Consider the following 17,218-nt stretch of genomic DNA (forward strand, 5'->3'; position numbering starts at 1 on the left):
GTTCGTATGCTAAAGCTTTTCTAATGTCAAGTATCATTTTCTTAGACCATGAGATTGTGCAACTCCCGGATACCGTAGGAGTGCTTTGGGTGTGCCAAATGTCACAACGTAACTGGGTTGCTATAAAGGTACACTACAGGTATCTCGAAAGTGTCTGTTGGGTTGGCACGAATCGAGACTGGGATTTGTCACTCCATGTAAAGGGAGAGGTATATCTGGGCCCACTCAGTAGGACATCATCATAATGTGCACAATGTGATCAAGGAGTTGATCACGGGATGATGTGTTACAGAACAAGTAAAGAGACTTGCCGGTAACGAGATTGAACAAGGTATCGGGATACCGACGATCGAATCTCGGGCAAGTATCGTACCGCTAGACAAAGGGAATTGTATACGGGATTGATTAAGTCCTTGACATCGTGGTTCATCCAATGAGATCATCGTGGAACATGTGGGAGCCAACATGGGTATCCAGATCCCGCTGTTGGTTATTGACCGGAGAGTTATCTCGGTCATGTCTGCATGGTTCCCGAACCCATAGGGTCTACACACTTAAGGTTCGATGACGCTAGGGTTATAAGGAATAGATATACGTGGTTACCGAATGTTGTTCGGAGTCCCGGATGATATCCCGGACGTCACGAGGAGTTCCGGAATGGTCCGGAGGTAAAGATTTATATATGGGGAGTCCTGTTTTGGTCACCGGAAAAGTTTCGGGGTTTATCGGTAACGTACCGGGACCACCGGGAGGGTCCCGGGGGTCCACCAAGTGGGGCCACAAGCCCCGGAGGGCTGCATGGGCCAAGTGTGGGAGGGGACCAGCCCCAGGTGGGCTGGTGCGCCCCCCCCCCCCACAAGGGCCCAAGGCGCCTAACGGGAGGAGGAGGGGCAAACCCTAAGGGCAGATGGGCCTTAGGGCCCATGCGTGGTGCGCCTCCCTCTCCCCTCCACCTGCCGCCACCCAGATGGGATCTGGGGGCTGCCGCCACCCCTAGGGAGGGAACCCTAGGTGGGGGTGCAGCCCCTCCCCTCCCCCTATATATACTTGAGGTTTGGGCTGCCCAAGACACACGAGTTCCTCTCCTTCTTGGCGCAACCCTACCCCTCTCCCTCCTCGTCTCTTGCGGTGCTTGGCGAAGCCCTGCTGGAGTACCACGCTCCTCCACCACCACCACGCCGTCGTGCTACTGCTGGATGGAGTCTTCCTCAACCTCTCCCTCTCTCCTTGCTGGATCAAGGCATGGGATACGTCACCGGGCTGTACGTGTGTTGGACGCGGAGGTGCCGTCCGTTCGGCACTAGGATCTCCGGTGATTTGGATCACGACGAGTACGACTCCTTCAACCCCGTTCTCTTGAACGCTTCCGCTTAGCGATCTACAAGGGTATGTAGATGCACTCTCCTTCCCCTCGTTGCTGGTTTCTCCATAGATAGATCTTGGTGACACGTAGGAAAATTTTGAATTTCTGCTACGTTCCCCAACAGCCGTAGTTTCGGTGCTTGGATCGGTCGGATTGTGATGACGTACGACTACATCAACCGCGTTGATATAACGCTTCCGCTTTCGGTCTATGAGGGTACATAGACATCACTCTCCCCTCTCATTGCTATGCATCACCATGATCTTGCGTGTGCGTAGGAATTTTTTTGAAATTACTACGTTCCCCAACAGTGGCGTCCGAGCCTAGGTTTTATGTGTTGATGTTATATGCACGAGTAGAACACAAGTGAGTTGTGGGCGATATAAGTCATACTGCTTACCAACATGTCATACTTTAGTTCGGCGGTATTATTGGATGAAGCGGCTCGGACCGACATTACGCGTACGCTTACGCGAGACCGGTTCTCCCGACGTGCTTTGCACAAAGGTGGCTAGCGGGTATCAGTTTCTCCAACTTTAGTTGAACCGAGTGTGGCTACGCCCGGTCCTTGCGAAGGTTAAAACAGCACCAACTTGACAAACTATCGTTGTGGTTTTGATGCATAGGTAAGATTAGTTCTTGCTTAAACCCGTAGCAGCCACGTAAAACTTGCAACAACAAAGTAGAGGACGTCTAATTTGTTTTTGCAGGGCATGTTGTGATGTGATATGGTCAAGACATGATGCTAAATTTTATTGTATGAGATGATCATGTTTTGTAACCAAGTTATCGGCAACTGGCAGGATCCATATGGTTGTCGCTTTATTGTATGCAATGCAATTGCACTGTAATGCTTTACTTTATCACTAAGCGGTAGCGATAGTCATGGAAGCATAAGATTGGCGAGACGACAATGATGCTACGATGGTGATCAAGGTGTCGCGCCGGTGACGATGGTGATCATGATGATGCTCCAGAGATGGAGATCACAAGCACAAGATGATGATGACTATATCATATCACTTATATTGATTGCATGTGATGTTTATCTTTTATGCATCTTATCTTGCTTTGATTGACGGTAGCATTATAAGATGATCTCTCACTAAATTTCAAGATAAAAAAGTGTTCTCCCTGAGTATGCACCATTGCCAAAGTTCGTCGTGCCCAGACACCATGTGATGATCGGGTGTGATAAGCTCTACGTCCATCTACAATGGGTGCAAGCCAGTTTTGCACACGCAGAATACTCGGGTTAAACTTGACGAGCCTAGCATATGCAGATATGGCCTCGGAACACTGAGACCGAAAGGTCGAGCGTGAATCATATAGTAGATATGATCAACATAGCGATGTTCACCATTGAAAACTACTCCATTTCACGTGATGATCGGTTATGGTTTAGTTGATTTGGATCACGTAATCACTTAGAAGATTAGAGGGATGTCTTTCTAAGTGGGAGTTCTTAAGTAATATGATTAATTGAACTTAAATTTATCATGAACTTAGTACCTGATAGTATCTTGCTTGTTTATGTTTGATTGTAGATAGATGGCCCGTGCTGTTGTTCCGTTGAATTTTAATGCGTTCCTTGAGAAAGCAAAGTTGAAAGATGATTGTAGCAATTACACGGACTGGGTCCGTAACTTGAGGATTATCCTCATTGCTGCACAGAAGAATTACGTCCTGGAAGCACCGCTGGGTGCCAGGCCTGCTGCTGGAGCAACACCAGATGTTATGAACGTCTGGCAGAGCAAAGCTAATGACTACTCGATAGTTCAGTGTTCCATGCTTTACGGCTTAGAATCGGGACTTCAACGACGTTTTGAACGTCATGGAGCATATGAGATGTTTCAGGAGTTGAAGTTAATATTTCAAGCAAATGCCCGGATTGAGAGATATGAAGTCTCCAATAAGTTCTATAGCTGCAAGATGGAGGAGAACAGTTCTGTCAGTGAGCATATACTCAAAATGTCTGGGTATAATAATCACTTGATTCAATTGGGAGTTAATCTTCCAAATGATTGCGTCATTGACAGAATTCTCCAATCACTGCCACCTAGCTACAAGAGCTTCATGATGAACTATAATATGCAAGGGATGAATAAGACTATTCCCGAGCTCTTCGCAATGCTAAAAGCTGCGGAGGTAGAAATCAAAAAGGAGCATCAAGTGTTGATGGTCAATAAGACCACTGGTTTCAAGAAAAAGGGCAAAGGGAAGAAGAAGGGGAACTTCAAAAAGAACAGCAAGCAAGTTGCTACTCAAGAGAAGAAACCCAAGTCTGGACCTAAGCCTGAAACTGAGTGCTTCTACTGCAAGAACACTGGTCACTGGAAGCGGAACTGCCCGAAGTATTTGGCGGATAAGAAGGATGGCAAGGTGAACAGAGGTATATGTGATATACATGTTATTGATGTGTACCTAACTAGAGCTCGCAGTAGCACCTGGGTATTTGATACTGGTTCTGTTGCTAATATTTGCAACTCGAAACAGGGACTACGGAATAAGCGAACACTGGCGAAGGACGAGGTGACGATGCGCGTGGGAAATGGTTCCAAAGTCGATGTGATCGCGGTCGGCACGCTACCTCTACATCTACCATCGGGATTAGTATTAGACCTAAATAATTGTTATTTGGTGCCAGCGTTGAGCATGAACATTATATCTGGATCTTGTTTGATGCGAGACAGTTATTCATTTAAATTAGAGAATAATGGTTGTTCTATTTACATGAGTAACATCTTTTATGGTCATGCACCCTTAAAGAGTGGTCTATTTTTGATGAATCTCGATAGTAGTGATACACATATTCATAATGTTGAAGCCAAAAGATGCAGAGTTGATAATGATAGCGCAACTTATTTGTGGCACTGCCGTTTAGGTCATATCGGTGTAAAACGCATGAAGAAACTCCATACTGATGGACTTTTGGAACCACTTGATTATGAATCACTTGGTACTTGTGAACCGTGCCTCATGGGCAAGATGACTAAAACACCGTTCTCCGGTACTATGGAGAGGGCAACAGATTTGTTGGAAATCATACATACAGATGTATGTGGTCCAATGAATGTTGAAGCTCGTGGCGGATATCGTTATTTTCTCACCTTCACAGATGATTTAAGTAGATATGGGTATATCTCCTTAATAAAACATAAGTCCGAAACATTTGAAAAGTTCAAAGAATTTCAGAGTGAAGTTGAAAATCATCGTAACAAGAAAATAAAGTTTCTATGATCTGATCATGGAGGAGAATATTTGAGTTACGAGTTTGGTCTACATTTGAAACAATGCGGAATAGTTTCGCAACTCACGCCACCCGAAACACCACAGCGTAATGGTGTGTCCGAACGTCGTAATCGTACCTTACTTGATATGGTGCGATCTATGATGTCTCTTACAAACTTACCGCTATCGTTTTGGGGTTATGCTCTAGAGACAGCCGCATCCATGTTAAATAGGGCACCATCAAAATCCGTTGAGACGGCGCCTTATGAACTGTGGTTTGGCAAGAAACCAAAGTTGTCGTTTCTAAAAGTTTGGGGCTGCGATGCTTATGTGAAGAAACTTCAACCTGATAAGCTCGAACCCAAATCGGAGAAATGTGTCTTCATAGGATACCCAAAAGAAACAGTTGGGTACACCTTCTATCACAGATCCAAAGGCAAGACATTTGTCGCTAAGAATGGATCCTTTCTAGAGAAGGAGTTTCTCTCGAAAGAAGTGAGTGGGAGGAAAGTTGAACTTGACGAGGTAACTGTACCTTCTCCCTTATTGGAAAGTAGTACATCACAGAAACCAGTTTCTGTGACACCTACACCAATTAGTGAGGAAGCTAATGATGATGATCATGAAACTTCAGAACAAGATACTACTGAACCTCGTAGATCAATCAGAGTAAGATCCGCACCAGAGTGGTACGGTAATCCTGTTCTGGAAGTCATGCTACTAGATCATGATGAACCTACGAACTATGAAGAAGCGATGATGAGCCCAGATTCCGCAAAATGGCCTGAGGCCATGAAATCTGAGATAGGATCCATGTATGAAAACAAAGTATGGACTTTCGTTGACTTGCCCAATGATCGGCAAGCAATTGAGAATAAATAGATCTTCAAGAATAAGACTGACACTGACGGTAATGTTACTGTCTACAAAGCTCGACTTGTCGCAAAAGGTTTTTGACAAGTTCAAGGGATTGACTACGATGAGACCTTCTCACCCGTAGCGATGCTTAAGTCTGTTCGAATCATGTTAGCAATTGCCGCATTTTATGATTATGAAATTTGGCAGATGGATGTCAAAACTGCATTCCTGAATGGATTTCTGGAAGAAGAGTTGTATATGATGCAGCCGGAAGGTTTTGTCGATCCAAAGGGAGCTAACAAAGTGTGCAAGCTCCAGCGATCCATTTATGGACTGGTGCAAGCCTCTCGGAGTTGGAATAAACGCTTTAATAGTGTGATCAAAGCATTTGGTTTTGTACAGACTTTTGGAGAAGCCTGTATTTACAAGAAAGTGAGTGGGAGCTCTGTAGCATTTCTGGTATTATATGTAGATGACATATTACTAATCGGAAATGATATACAATTTTTGGATAGCATAAAGGGATACTTGAATAAGAGTTTTTTAATGAAAGACCTCGGTGAAGCTGCTTACATATTGGGCATTAAGATCTATAGAGATAGATCAAGACGCTTAATTGGACTTTCACAAAGCACATACCTTGACAAAATTTTGAAAAAGTTCAAAATGGATCAAGCAAAGAAAGGATTCTTGCCTGTGTTACAAGGTGTGAAATTGAGTAAGACTCAATGCCCGACCAATGCAGAAGATAGAGAGAAAATGAAAGATGTTCCCTGTGCTTCAGCCATAGGCTCTATCATGTATGCAATGCTGTGTACCAGACCTGATGTATGTCTTGCTATAAGTCTAGCAGGGAGGTACCAAAGTAATCCAGGAGTGGATCACTGGACAGCGGTCAAGAACATCCTGAAATACTTGAAAAGGACTAAGGATATGTTTCTCATATATGGAGGTGAAAAAGAGCTCATCGTAAATGGTTACGTTGATGCAAGCTTTGACACTGATCCGGACGATTCTAAATCGCAAACCGGATACGTATTTACATTAAACGGTGGAGCTGTCAGTTGGTGCAGTTTTAAACAAAGCGTTGTGGCGGGATCTACATGTGAAGCGGAGTACATAGCTGCTTTGGAAGCAGCAAACGAAGGAGTCTGGATGAAGGAGTTCATATCCGATCTAGGTGTCATACCTAGTGCATCAGGTCCAATGAAAATCTTTTGTGACAATACTGGTGCAATTGCCTTGGCAAAGGAATCCATATTTCACAAGAGAACCAAGCACATCAAGAGACGCTTCAATTCCATCCGGCATCTAGTCCAGGTGGGAGACATAGAGATTTGCAAGATACATACGGATCTGAATGTTGTAGACCCGTTGACTAAGTCTCTTCCATGAGCAAAGCATGATCAGCACCAAAGCTCCATGGGTGTTAGAATCATTACTGTGTAATCTAGATTATTGACTCTAGTGCAAGTGGGAGACTGAAGGAAATATGCCATAGAGGCAATAATAATCTTATTATTTTATTTCCTTATATCATGATAAATGTTTATTATTCATGCTAGAATTGTATTATCCGGAAACATAATACTTGTGTGAATACATAGACAAACTAAACGTCACCAGTATGCCTCTACTTGACTAGCTCATTAATCAAAGATGGCTATGTTTCCTAACCATAGACATGTGTTGTCATTTGATTAACGAGATCACATTATTAGGAGAATGATGTGATTGACATGACCCATTCCATTAGCTTAGCACCTGATTGTTTAGTATGTTGCTATTGCTTTCTTCATGACTTATACATGTTCCGATGACTATGAGATTATGCAACTCCCGTTTACCGGAGGAACACTTTGTGTGCCACCAAACGTCACAACGTAACTGGATGATTATAAAGGAGCTCTACATGTGTCTCCAAGGGTACATGTTGGGTTGGCGTATTTCGAGATTAGGATTTGTCACTCCGATTGTCGGAGAGGTATCTCTGGGCCTTCTCGGTAATACACATCACATAAGCCTTGCAAGCATTGCAACTAATGAGTTAGTTGCGAGATGATGTATTACGAAACGAGTAAAGAGACTTGCCGGTAACGAGATTGAACTAGGTATTGAGATACCGACGATCGAATCTCGGGCAAGTAAACATACCGATGACAAAGGGAACAACATATGTTGTTATGCGGTCTGACCGATAAAAGATCTTCATAGAATATGTGGGAGCCAATGTGAGCATCCAGGTTCCGCTATTGGTTATTGACCGGAGACGTGTCTCGGTCATGTCTACATTGTTCTCGAACCCGTAGGGTCCGCACGCTTAAGGTTTCGATGACAGTTATATTATGAGTTTATTAGTTTTGATGTACCGAAGTTAGTTCGGAGTCCCGGATGTGATCACGGACATCACGAGGAGTCTCGAAATGGTCGAGACATAAAGAATGATATATTGGACGACTATATTCGGACACCGGAATTGTTCCGGGTGATTTCGGAGAAAACCAGAGTGTGGGAGGGTTACCGAACCCCCCCCCCCTCGGGAGAAGTAATGGGCCATATGGGCTTTAGTGGAAAGAAAGAAGGGCAGCCAGGGTCGGCTGCGCACCTCCTCTCCCCCTTGGTCCGAATTGGACTAGGAGAGGGGGGCGGCGCCCCCCCTTTCCTTCTCCCTCTCCACTTCCTTCCCCCTCCTAGTAGGAGTCCTACTCCTACTAGGAGGAGGACTCCTCCTTGGCGCGCCAATAGGGCTGGCCGGCCTCCTCCCCTTGCTCCTTTATATACAGGGGCAGGGGCACCCCTAGACACACAAGTTGATCCACGTGATCGTTTTCTTAGCCGTGTGCGGTGCCCCTTCCACCATAATCCTCGATAATATTGTAGTGGTGCTTAGGAGAAGCCCTACGACAGTTGAACATCAAGATCATCACCACGCCGTCGTACTGACGGAACTCTTCCCCGACACTTTGCTGGATCGGAGTCCGGGGATCGTCATCGAGCTGAACATGTGCTGAAACTCGGAGGTGCCGTAGTTTCGGTGCTTGGATCGGTCGGATCGTGAAGACGTACAACTACATCAACCGCGTTGATATAATGCTTCCGCTTTCGGTCTACGAGGGTACGTAGACATCACTCTCCCCTCTCGTTGCGATGCATCACCATGATCTTGCGTGTGCGTAGGAATTTTTTTGAAATTACTACGTTCCCCAACAGACCCCTCCTTGCCAGAGCAACAGGCAAGCAAACCCCCCTTGAGCATTTCGATATCGCCCATTTCTTTCCCTCTCATGCTTGCATTAGAACTGCTACTGCTTTCTGTATGATCCTACTCTGATGCATAGCCTGTTGTTGTTACCTGCTTTCTTACCTTACCTGCTTATCCTAAACTGCTTAGTATAGGATGGTTAGTGATCCATCAGTGACCCCCACCTTGTCCAAGTTGCGCCGCTTTATGTTCGATGACTCGATCAACGTGATCGACGTCCAGGCCCTGACACCGCACATCACCCCCCTAGTTGTATGACTCTGCAGAGTTACCGTCGAGTGCCGAGGGTGGAACCTCTTACATCACTCCTGATGAGATCTCCGTAGTGTAGCTTTACGGTCGCGGTCATCGAGGGTGATTTCCTCCTTAACCACTTCCGTTACGGCTCTGTCGTGCAACCCATCAAACGTGAACCTCGAGGGTGGATCCTCTTATGTTCACCTTGATGACAACATCGAGTGGAATTCACCGGGGGTGATTCCTCGGGTTTTCCCCTTGGTGTTAGACACACAGTTACTATGGTTACTATGACTTTGCACTGAACCATATTACTAAAGACGAGTCGACCCTGAGTGGTACCCGCGCGAGCTTAATTGCGAGTGATGTGGAGTTGGATTGACCTGGAAGGTGCCCGCGAGATACTTACGAGGCGTGGTCGGGCATTCTTACCCCTTGCCGCAAGTACTCGAGGCGGGGCGACGGGGTCACATCGATCGTGAGTCTCTGCTCGTTACCGCGCGTTCCTAATCCACTAAGATTTGGATATTTGATCCGAGGGGCCTCTGGCCTGATAGCACTAACCATCACGTGGGCATAGTATGGGCGTTCTGCGTCATATACATCAGCCGAAGCTTAATAGACGTCAGCGACTGAGCGGCGCGCGCCGGGTTGGACTGGTAAGCACCTACCTTGTTGAAGGAGGTAGCTAGGTCTGCTCATCGGCCGCGTACGCAACGTGCAGGAGTTCCCGGGGAGATGGCCCATGACCCCTGGGGGCATAGGTTTAGTCCGGTGTGCTGGTCTCTCTATTAAGCCTAGGTCGGGTTGCGGCGTATTGTTTGGCCGTGGCCGGGCATGACCCAAGAAAGTGTGTCCGGCCGAAGTTAATCGAGCGTCGTGGGTAAGTTGGTGCACCCCTGCATGGAAGAAAACATCTATCGATAGCATGTCCTACGGTAACGGACACTTGGAGTTGTATCCCGATTGATACAACTAGAACTGGATACTTGTGATGAGAAATGGATTGTAATGAGACTTGGATATGAGATGATAACTGGATAGTATGGCTCTAGGATTGCTTTCTCGCAGGGAGTCGAGAAAGGATCTCTGGCTGAGGTTGATAACACTTCTACTACTTTACTTTATGCTGCTCTACTCCCTCCGATTGCTGCAAGATGGTGGTTTCCAGAAGATGCTAGTCTTCGATAGGCTAGGCTTTTCCCTTTCCTTCTGGCATTCTGCAGTTTAGTCCACAGATACAACCCATTCCTTTGATACAGATGCATACTTAGTTTAGATCTGATGTAAGTCTTGCGAGTACTTTGGATGAGTACTCACGGTTGCTTTGCTACTTTTTTCCCCATACCCGATTGTTGCGACCAGATGACGGATCCCAGGAGCCAGACGACGCCACTGATGACTACTACTACCCGAAGGATGCCTACTACTACGTGAAGACCGCAGACGACTAGGAATAGTTAGGAGGCTCCCAGGCAGGAGGCCTTGCCTTTTCGATCGTTGTTGCTTTTGTGCTAGCCTTCTTAAGGCAATCTTGTTTAACTCATGTCTGTACTCAGATATTGTCGCTTCCGCAGACTCTTGTGTATTCGAGCTTATGTATTCGACCCTTCGAGGCCCCTGCCTTGTAATATAAAGCTTGTATTATTTTAATTTGTGTCTAGAGTTGTGTTGTGATATCTTCCTGTGAGTCCTTGATCTTGATCGTACACATTTGCGTGTATGATTAGTGTATGATTGAATCGAGGGCGTCACACTCTTACAAAGCAAATCTCGGGATAACCGGGCACCACACTCACATGCGACTATGATGTCAAGTACTGGCGCAGGAAGGTCTCAATACAATGCCACCACACACACTAGAGTATTTAGCAAAAAACTACCACAATTCGTGAAATCGTGCCTACGAATTACCACTTTACAAATTTGTGCCGAAAACTACCATTTTCTCACTAATCCTTGACTAAAAACTACCAAGTCTAAAGAGAGCCCGATTTGGCTCTTTTAAGCGCATTTCTGACAGAGTTGGCCCACATATAAGCGGGCTAAAAAGCAATCGGGTCCCTAGATTTTTTTTTTCCAAAAAAGCAATCCAGTCCTTGGCGAGGCCCAGCACGACTGGCTAGCACGCTCGCGGCGACGGCGGCGGCACGCACGCAAGCCAGCCGGCCAGCAAGCGGCAAGCGTCGTGGCGGCGGTGCTCGTGCTCCTCTACTTCTCCTCGCTGCAGCAGCTCGCCGAGCAGCAACAGCCCAGCCCCTCTTCTCCTTCTCCACTGCCTCCTCTTCGTCTCCTTCTCCTCTGCCTCCTCTCCTTCTCGTGCAGCAGCAGCAGCACGGGCACGAGCTCCTCCTCTCGTGCAGCCCCGCCGCACTACACAGTCGCACCTCGTCGCAGCCCTACCGCTGCACGCGCACACGCAGCCGCGCGCATAGCCCTTGCGCAGCCGCTCGAGCAGCCGGCCCGCCGCAGCAGCGCGAGCAGGATCCTCCCTCGCCTGACGCAGCCGGGCTCGATGGCACGCCCGGAGCACACGCAGCTCGTAGGGCCGCCGCGAGCTCGCCTCGCCAGATCCACGCCGCGCCTGAGCAGAACGGCCAAAGCACGGGCCTCCTCGCCACGCCGCCAGGGCCCTCGCGCCGGACTAGGCCGCCGCGACCCACAGCCGTGGCCAGCGCGCGCGTCGCGCATCCTAGTGCCTCCTCACACGCGCGCACGCAGCCGCCGGCCCCCTCCAGTCGCTGGAGAACTGGATTGCTTTTTAAAAAAACTAGGAACCCAATTGCTTTTTGACCCGCTTATGTGTGGGCCAACTCTTTCAGAAACGCGTTTAAAAGAGTCAAATCAGGCTCTTTTCAGACTTGATAGTTTTTAGTCAAGGACTAGTGAGAAAATGGTAGTTTTTGGCACAAATTTGTAAAGTGATAGTTTGTAGGCACGGTTTCACGAATTGTGATATTTTTTTTTGCTAAATACTCCACACACTAGGATACCTGAACTCCAAGACAATGCCCTCGGAAGGGGAAAGGGCGCAAAGTGTCACCGATCCCGAGTACGAGACGGATGAGGGTCTTCACCCGAAACCCTCGCTCGAACCACACAATGATGTCCTCAAGAGGAGTGACACCCACGGGCACCGCCGGCGTACATGAGAAAGTGCGGAGCTTTCGTTCGGTAGCTTACCCATGCCACCACGAGGCACCTAGGACACCCAAGTCGAGCATAGACCTCATGTTAATTAATGAATAGTCATTAGGATTAGCAATTGTCACTAGTAGTTGCATGTGTTCATTAAGTAAACATGCATCTTTCCTCACAGATGCATCGTTTATGTACAATCGCCTCATGTCCCCTTTTCTCTCTTGTACTATAGCCGATGGCCCTTGATGTCGTCATTTCATCTTGCATGTACAAGCACGTTCCTAAGCGCAAGCGCCGAGATCGCACTTTATGACAGGGGTTGTCTTGTCATGCCTGGGTGCAGGATATCCATGACACTCTTGGACATGCAGCATCTGCTCGTTGACTGTCCCCTCTCCCGTCAGGTGTGGCATGAGGTGCTCTCATGGTGCCGCTCCATGGCCACTCTCCCGACGATGTTTTCTGAATGGTGGATAGTCTACCTGCTCGCATGCCCCACACATCGCCGAGTTCCTTCCTCCACCATCATGCTCACGTCCTGGTCCACTCGGAAGCACCACAGCAGGTGCATCTTCGACAACCAACAACCTTCCGTCTCCTCACTCGTCTACAAGCTCAAGGACGAGGCGTGGTTATGGGCCAAAGCCGGAGCCACGGCGACGAGAACCTACTTCCCAAGATGTGGCCTCTTGTTCTTGGAGCTGAGCAACCCCTTTTCCTCTGCTCAGGTGCACTAGGGCATATGCCATGTCACGTACATGCTGCAAGATGCACCGGCCCATGTAATTCTATTTCCTCATTTTTTTAATGAAAAATACACAGGCTCTACGTATTGGCGAAAAAAAGTCTGGAATTATTCGCTTGCTCCTGACTTCCGTTGATCTCCACTTGCTCCTGAAAGAGTAACTCCACTCTCCAAATAATTTCACCAACTCCCACCTAATTTTCTACCGCGCGCAGGATTTCACCTCGACGCCGGGATGGATAGTCGGTTACGGCCATGGGGTCCACCCCGCCAGCCTGGCACCTGGCAGCCGGCTACTTCGCTTAACGACAAGAACACCGGGACGGGAGACGCCGCCGGAAAGTTTTCGCAACAGAAGAACCACCACGGTCCACGCGCGCCAGAGAGAGAGAGAGAGATGGCTTCTGCGCTGCCGTGGAAGCCTCTCTTCTGGGAGCGCTTCGAGGATTCGCGTGCCCTCGCCGCCGCCGCCCGCGGCGACCTCGCCACCGCCACCGCCACCTTCGACCTCGCACTCGCATCGCCTCTGCGCGGCGGTGACGCCGATCGCGCTGTCTCGCTGATCGGAGAGTCGGAGGGCAAGCTTGCCTCGGCGGGCAAGCAGCTTGCCATCCTGCTCACAGGCCTTGGGACCGTCGAGCTCCTCGCGCGCCGGCGTATGCGCGGCGACGACTCTGTGGAGCAGCAGGCCCGACCGAGGGTGCGCGAGGCCAGGGCACGGGCCGGCACCGCCTACGACGACGTGGCTCTCTCTCGCGGCCACCTGGGAGCCGCGGCACGTCTGGTTGCCTGCGGCGACCTCCCTGACATCTACTTCCGAGCCGAGTTTCTCGCCGCCACCAGAGCCGCGGCGGCGGCCTCGGAGCACCTCCACGGGGTGGACGACGCCCTGCGCATCCGCGGCGACCTCGCGCCTCCCCATCGTCCCCTGCACCGCAGCGCCCACTCCAACACGCGCCCAGCGGCGGCGGCCTCGGAGCACCCCAGCGCCAAGCGGGAGGAGGTACACGACAAGGCGTGGAAGGCCCTGGCGTGCTCCGCTCCAGCGCGCTGCTACGCGGATGCGCCGACCTCCCGGAGCTCGAGGCGGCCCACGCTGAGCTCCGCAAGTGCGTCAGCGCCGTGAGGTCCTCCGCCGCCAAGAAGGCCGCCGCCGACACGTACAGCGCAGCGCTTCGCGCGCTGGTCGCGGCACACACCGCGGTGTCCCGCGTCCTCACGACCAACGACGAGGTGGCCAATCTCCTCCTCCTCGCCGGCCTCCAGCTTGGCCTCAGCACTGGGCCGCCGTCGCAGTCCTGGGAGGGATCGCGCGCCGATGCCGGGCGCCACGGGCGCGCTGCCCTCGACCTCATGTGGTCGGCGTCGTCGTGCGTAGACTACGTCCTCGGGTTGCTGTGGTGGGACGCCGCCACATCGCAGGAGGCCGAGGAGCTCCTTCGCAGAGCCGTGGCCGAGGCCGGCGAGGCGGTCGAGGCCGCCAGCAACATGCGCCACGCCATTGAGCTCTACGGTCGCGGCGTGCTCGACGCGATGTGATCAAGTTCCCCTGCGCCGACCATCAATCTGCAAATCGATGTGGTTAGAGATCAGAACTGCAATGCCCTCGTTCTATTCGTGCAATTGCGCTAGAGACATCTGATTTCTGGGATGCCAATCTATTCCCTTGGTTGCAACGTTCATTCTTTGTATGCAACTTTTCTCAATCTTGTGCTAAACTTTGCTGAGACAGCTGATTTTCATAAACTTGAAAAAACTTTCAGAGATGTTTTGTTTCCTGGGCAGAAACTACTAGTACAATAAAACTGATAGCCTACATTTTTTCGAACCAGAAATCTCATGCAAAGGTGTTAAATGCTCTAATAGTGTGCAATTGTGAGAAACTCCATTGGTCTTTGGGCGTTTCATTTGTTCGATTCTACTGCGACAGCCTGCATCTCCTTCAGGCTTGAGCAACAGCATTGTTTAGTCCCACCTTGGAGTAGCAGTCTCAACTGCTGGAGCAATGCATCAACCTATGTGAGGTTGGACCTTTGATGTTGTTGATCTTGCCTACTGTATTGGTTTATCGGTTTGCATGTTGCACATGTTTATCTATGCAGCCTATATCCTGATTTATGTTGAATACTACTTCAATGCTGCTTACTAGTGGAGCAAGTTTGATACTGCACTTCAGATTTAACAGGATGCATTGTTGTAGTATGTTTTGTTTCAGTTGTGCAACTAACATTCTTGGTTGTTCTGCTATCTGGCTACTCATTTCTTGTGTACCTCACATTTCTTGTCACGCCCGATAGGTGTTCGGTCAAATGTCATTGAGCTTTTCTTGAACTTCTTGTTGTTTTCTAGAGAAGCACGATGGCGGGGTACTCAATGTACGAGGAAGAGTTATTGTACGATGCATGGTTAGTCTTTCCTGAGTACTTTGTAGGCATGAACAAGGGTTTGACCTTTTGGCAAAGCTTGGATGCTTCGTTTCGTGAGCGAAAGGACTTCGTGCCCTACAACATGCACATCATCAACGCACGCAATGTGAAGTCGCTAACGCATCGATGGTACACGTCTGCAATTCCTTCATGAAGTTTTGCGGTGCCATTCACCAAGAGGAGACAAGGTGGCCATTGGGCGCGTCAACCATCGAGATTGTAAGTGTTGCTTTCTGTTACTCTATGGTGTCATGACGTACTACAAGACTGAGGGCGGGTCATTCACACACATGCATTGTAGGATGAAACTCAAGGGGCAGTTTGTGTGGGACGACATGTGCCAGTTCTAGAATAGATGATTCTAAAAAACTTGTTTCATATCTGATTATCTCATTGAATTTGAACTATTGTTGTGCTAGAGATATTTGAATGAATGAATCGTGCTATTTCTATAATTACTTTGAGTGTTACGGGTTATTTTCTATAAGCTATGTCCAGACTTTACTGAATTCCGTTGTGTTTGCATGAATCCTGTCCGGTTTGTTGAAATCCACTTTGAAATATATGCGGGGGAAGGTTGAGTGGCTTGCTTCCGCATTCGTGTCCACGGACTGGAGGTGTATGGGTCAGTGTTGGAGGCGGAAAAATATCAGGTGATATCGAGGTTTAGGTGATACCATCATGCGGGCTCATGATAGCCATTGGATCTCGGATCTGACGGCTCCAGGTACAAGAGCTCCTCACGTACTCTATCTTTCAATCTCGTATCACGGTATCACTTGAGCTTATCACCTGAAACTTTCGCGCGACTCCATCACCGAGGCGTCCGAGCACCGGCACGACTTTGGAGAACTGATTTTACCACAGAACTGCCAGATGTGCTCCAGAGACGGTGCAACAGATGGCACATTTCTGCTGTTCTGCTTCGCAACTCCGATGCGTTGTACACTACTATTGTTGTTTCGTTCCATTGTTGTTTCTGCAATTTCCGTTGACTGCCACTAAGTAATGTGCATAGGGACACGCTGCTAATTTGGCAGCTCAGAAGAGCTCAGGATACTACTTAGACGTGCACCGACAGTCTTTTTGCATCGCACTTTGAGAGGGTTGACGTTCGAAAACATATCGGAATTGTCAAATACAGTCGTGCTAGCAAGTCGCAGCAGTAGTTGGCAAGTCAACCATGCCAGCACCGAATTCCTCCTCTGTCCTTTATAGGCCAAGCTCAGCGTCTCCTCCGTTCAACCAGATTCAATCCGGCGATCTCAGAGCTCTCCTGCTTCCATCTATCTGAAGAAGTTCAGGCGAGAGCAGCAGAGCAGCTAGGGAGAGGAGAAGCAGCAGAAGTAGCTGGGGATGGACTCCGTGGAGAGGTCCAGGAGGAGGGCGCAGCGATGGAGCAAGCGCAAGGCCGCCGTCGTCCACCTCGCCGTCTGCTTCGTCGTCGGCGCCTTCGCACCGCTGGTCGCCACCCGCGGCCCGTTGATCGACGGCATCCGCGCCTCGTTTCTTCCGTTTGGCGGTGTTCAGCGAGTGGCTCCGCCGTCGGCCCCTGCTGCCCCCGACATCGGCCTCCTGCTGATCGTCACCGTCACACGGCCGGACGACGACGTTGTGTCGCAGGAGGCGTCGCTGACAAGGCTTGGGCACACGCTGCGGCTCGTCCCGCCGCCGTTGCTATGGATCGTGGTTGGGGCCGAGAACAGGTCGGCGTCAACGGTCCAGGTGCTCCGCGGCACCGGCGTCATGTTCCGGCATCTCACCTACGCCGTCGGCCAGAACAACGCCACCAACATCACCACCGCCGTGAACAACGCCACCACCGACATCACCGTGGAAGCCAGAGCCACCACCGCCGTGAACACCACCACCAACATCACCATGGAAGCCAGCGCCACCACCGCCGTGAACACCACCACCAACATCACCGTGGAAGCCAGCGCCACCACCGCCGT

The 17,218-nt window shown here is 49.5% G+C and overlaps 1 protein-coding gene across 1 annotated transcript; it reads left to right on the forward strand.

The window, feature by feature from the left end:
* Positions 1-16,469: 16,469 nt before the first annotated feature.
* On the forward strand, positions 16,470-17,216 carry LOC119272037 (probable glucuronosyltransferase Os01g0157700; the record flags this gene model as incomplete). Its single annotated transcript, XM_037553637.1, has 1 exon — positions 16,470-17,216. A coding segment is annotated over exon 1 (597 nt), but the record flags the coding sequence as incomplete, so codon positions are not given.
* Positions 17,217-17,218: the final 2 nt, after the last annotated feature.

Source organism: Triticum dicoccoides, chromosome 3A (assembly GCF_002162155.2).
Source record: "Triticum dicoccoides isolate Atlit2015 ecotype Zavitan chromosome 3A, WEW_v2.0, whole genome shotgun sequence".
NCBI classification, from domain to species: Eukaryota; Viridiplantae; Streptophyta; class Magnoliopsida; order Poales; family Poaceae; genus Triticum; species Triticum dicoccoides.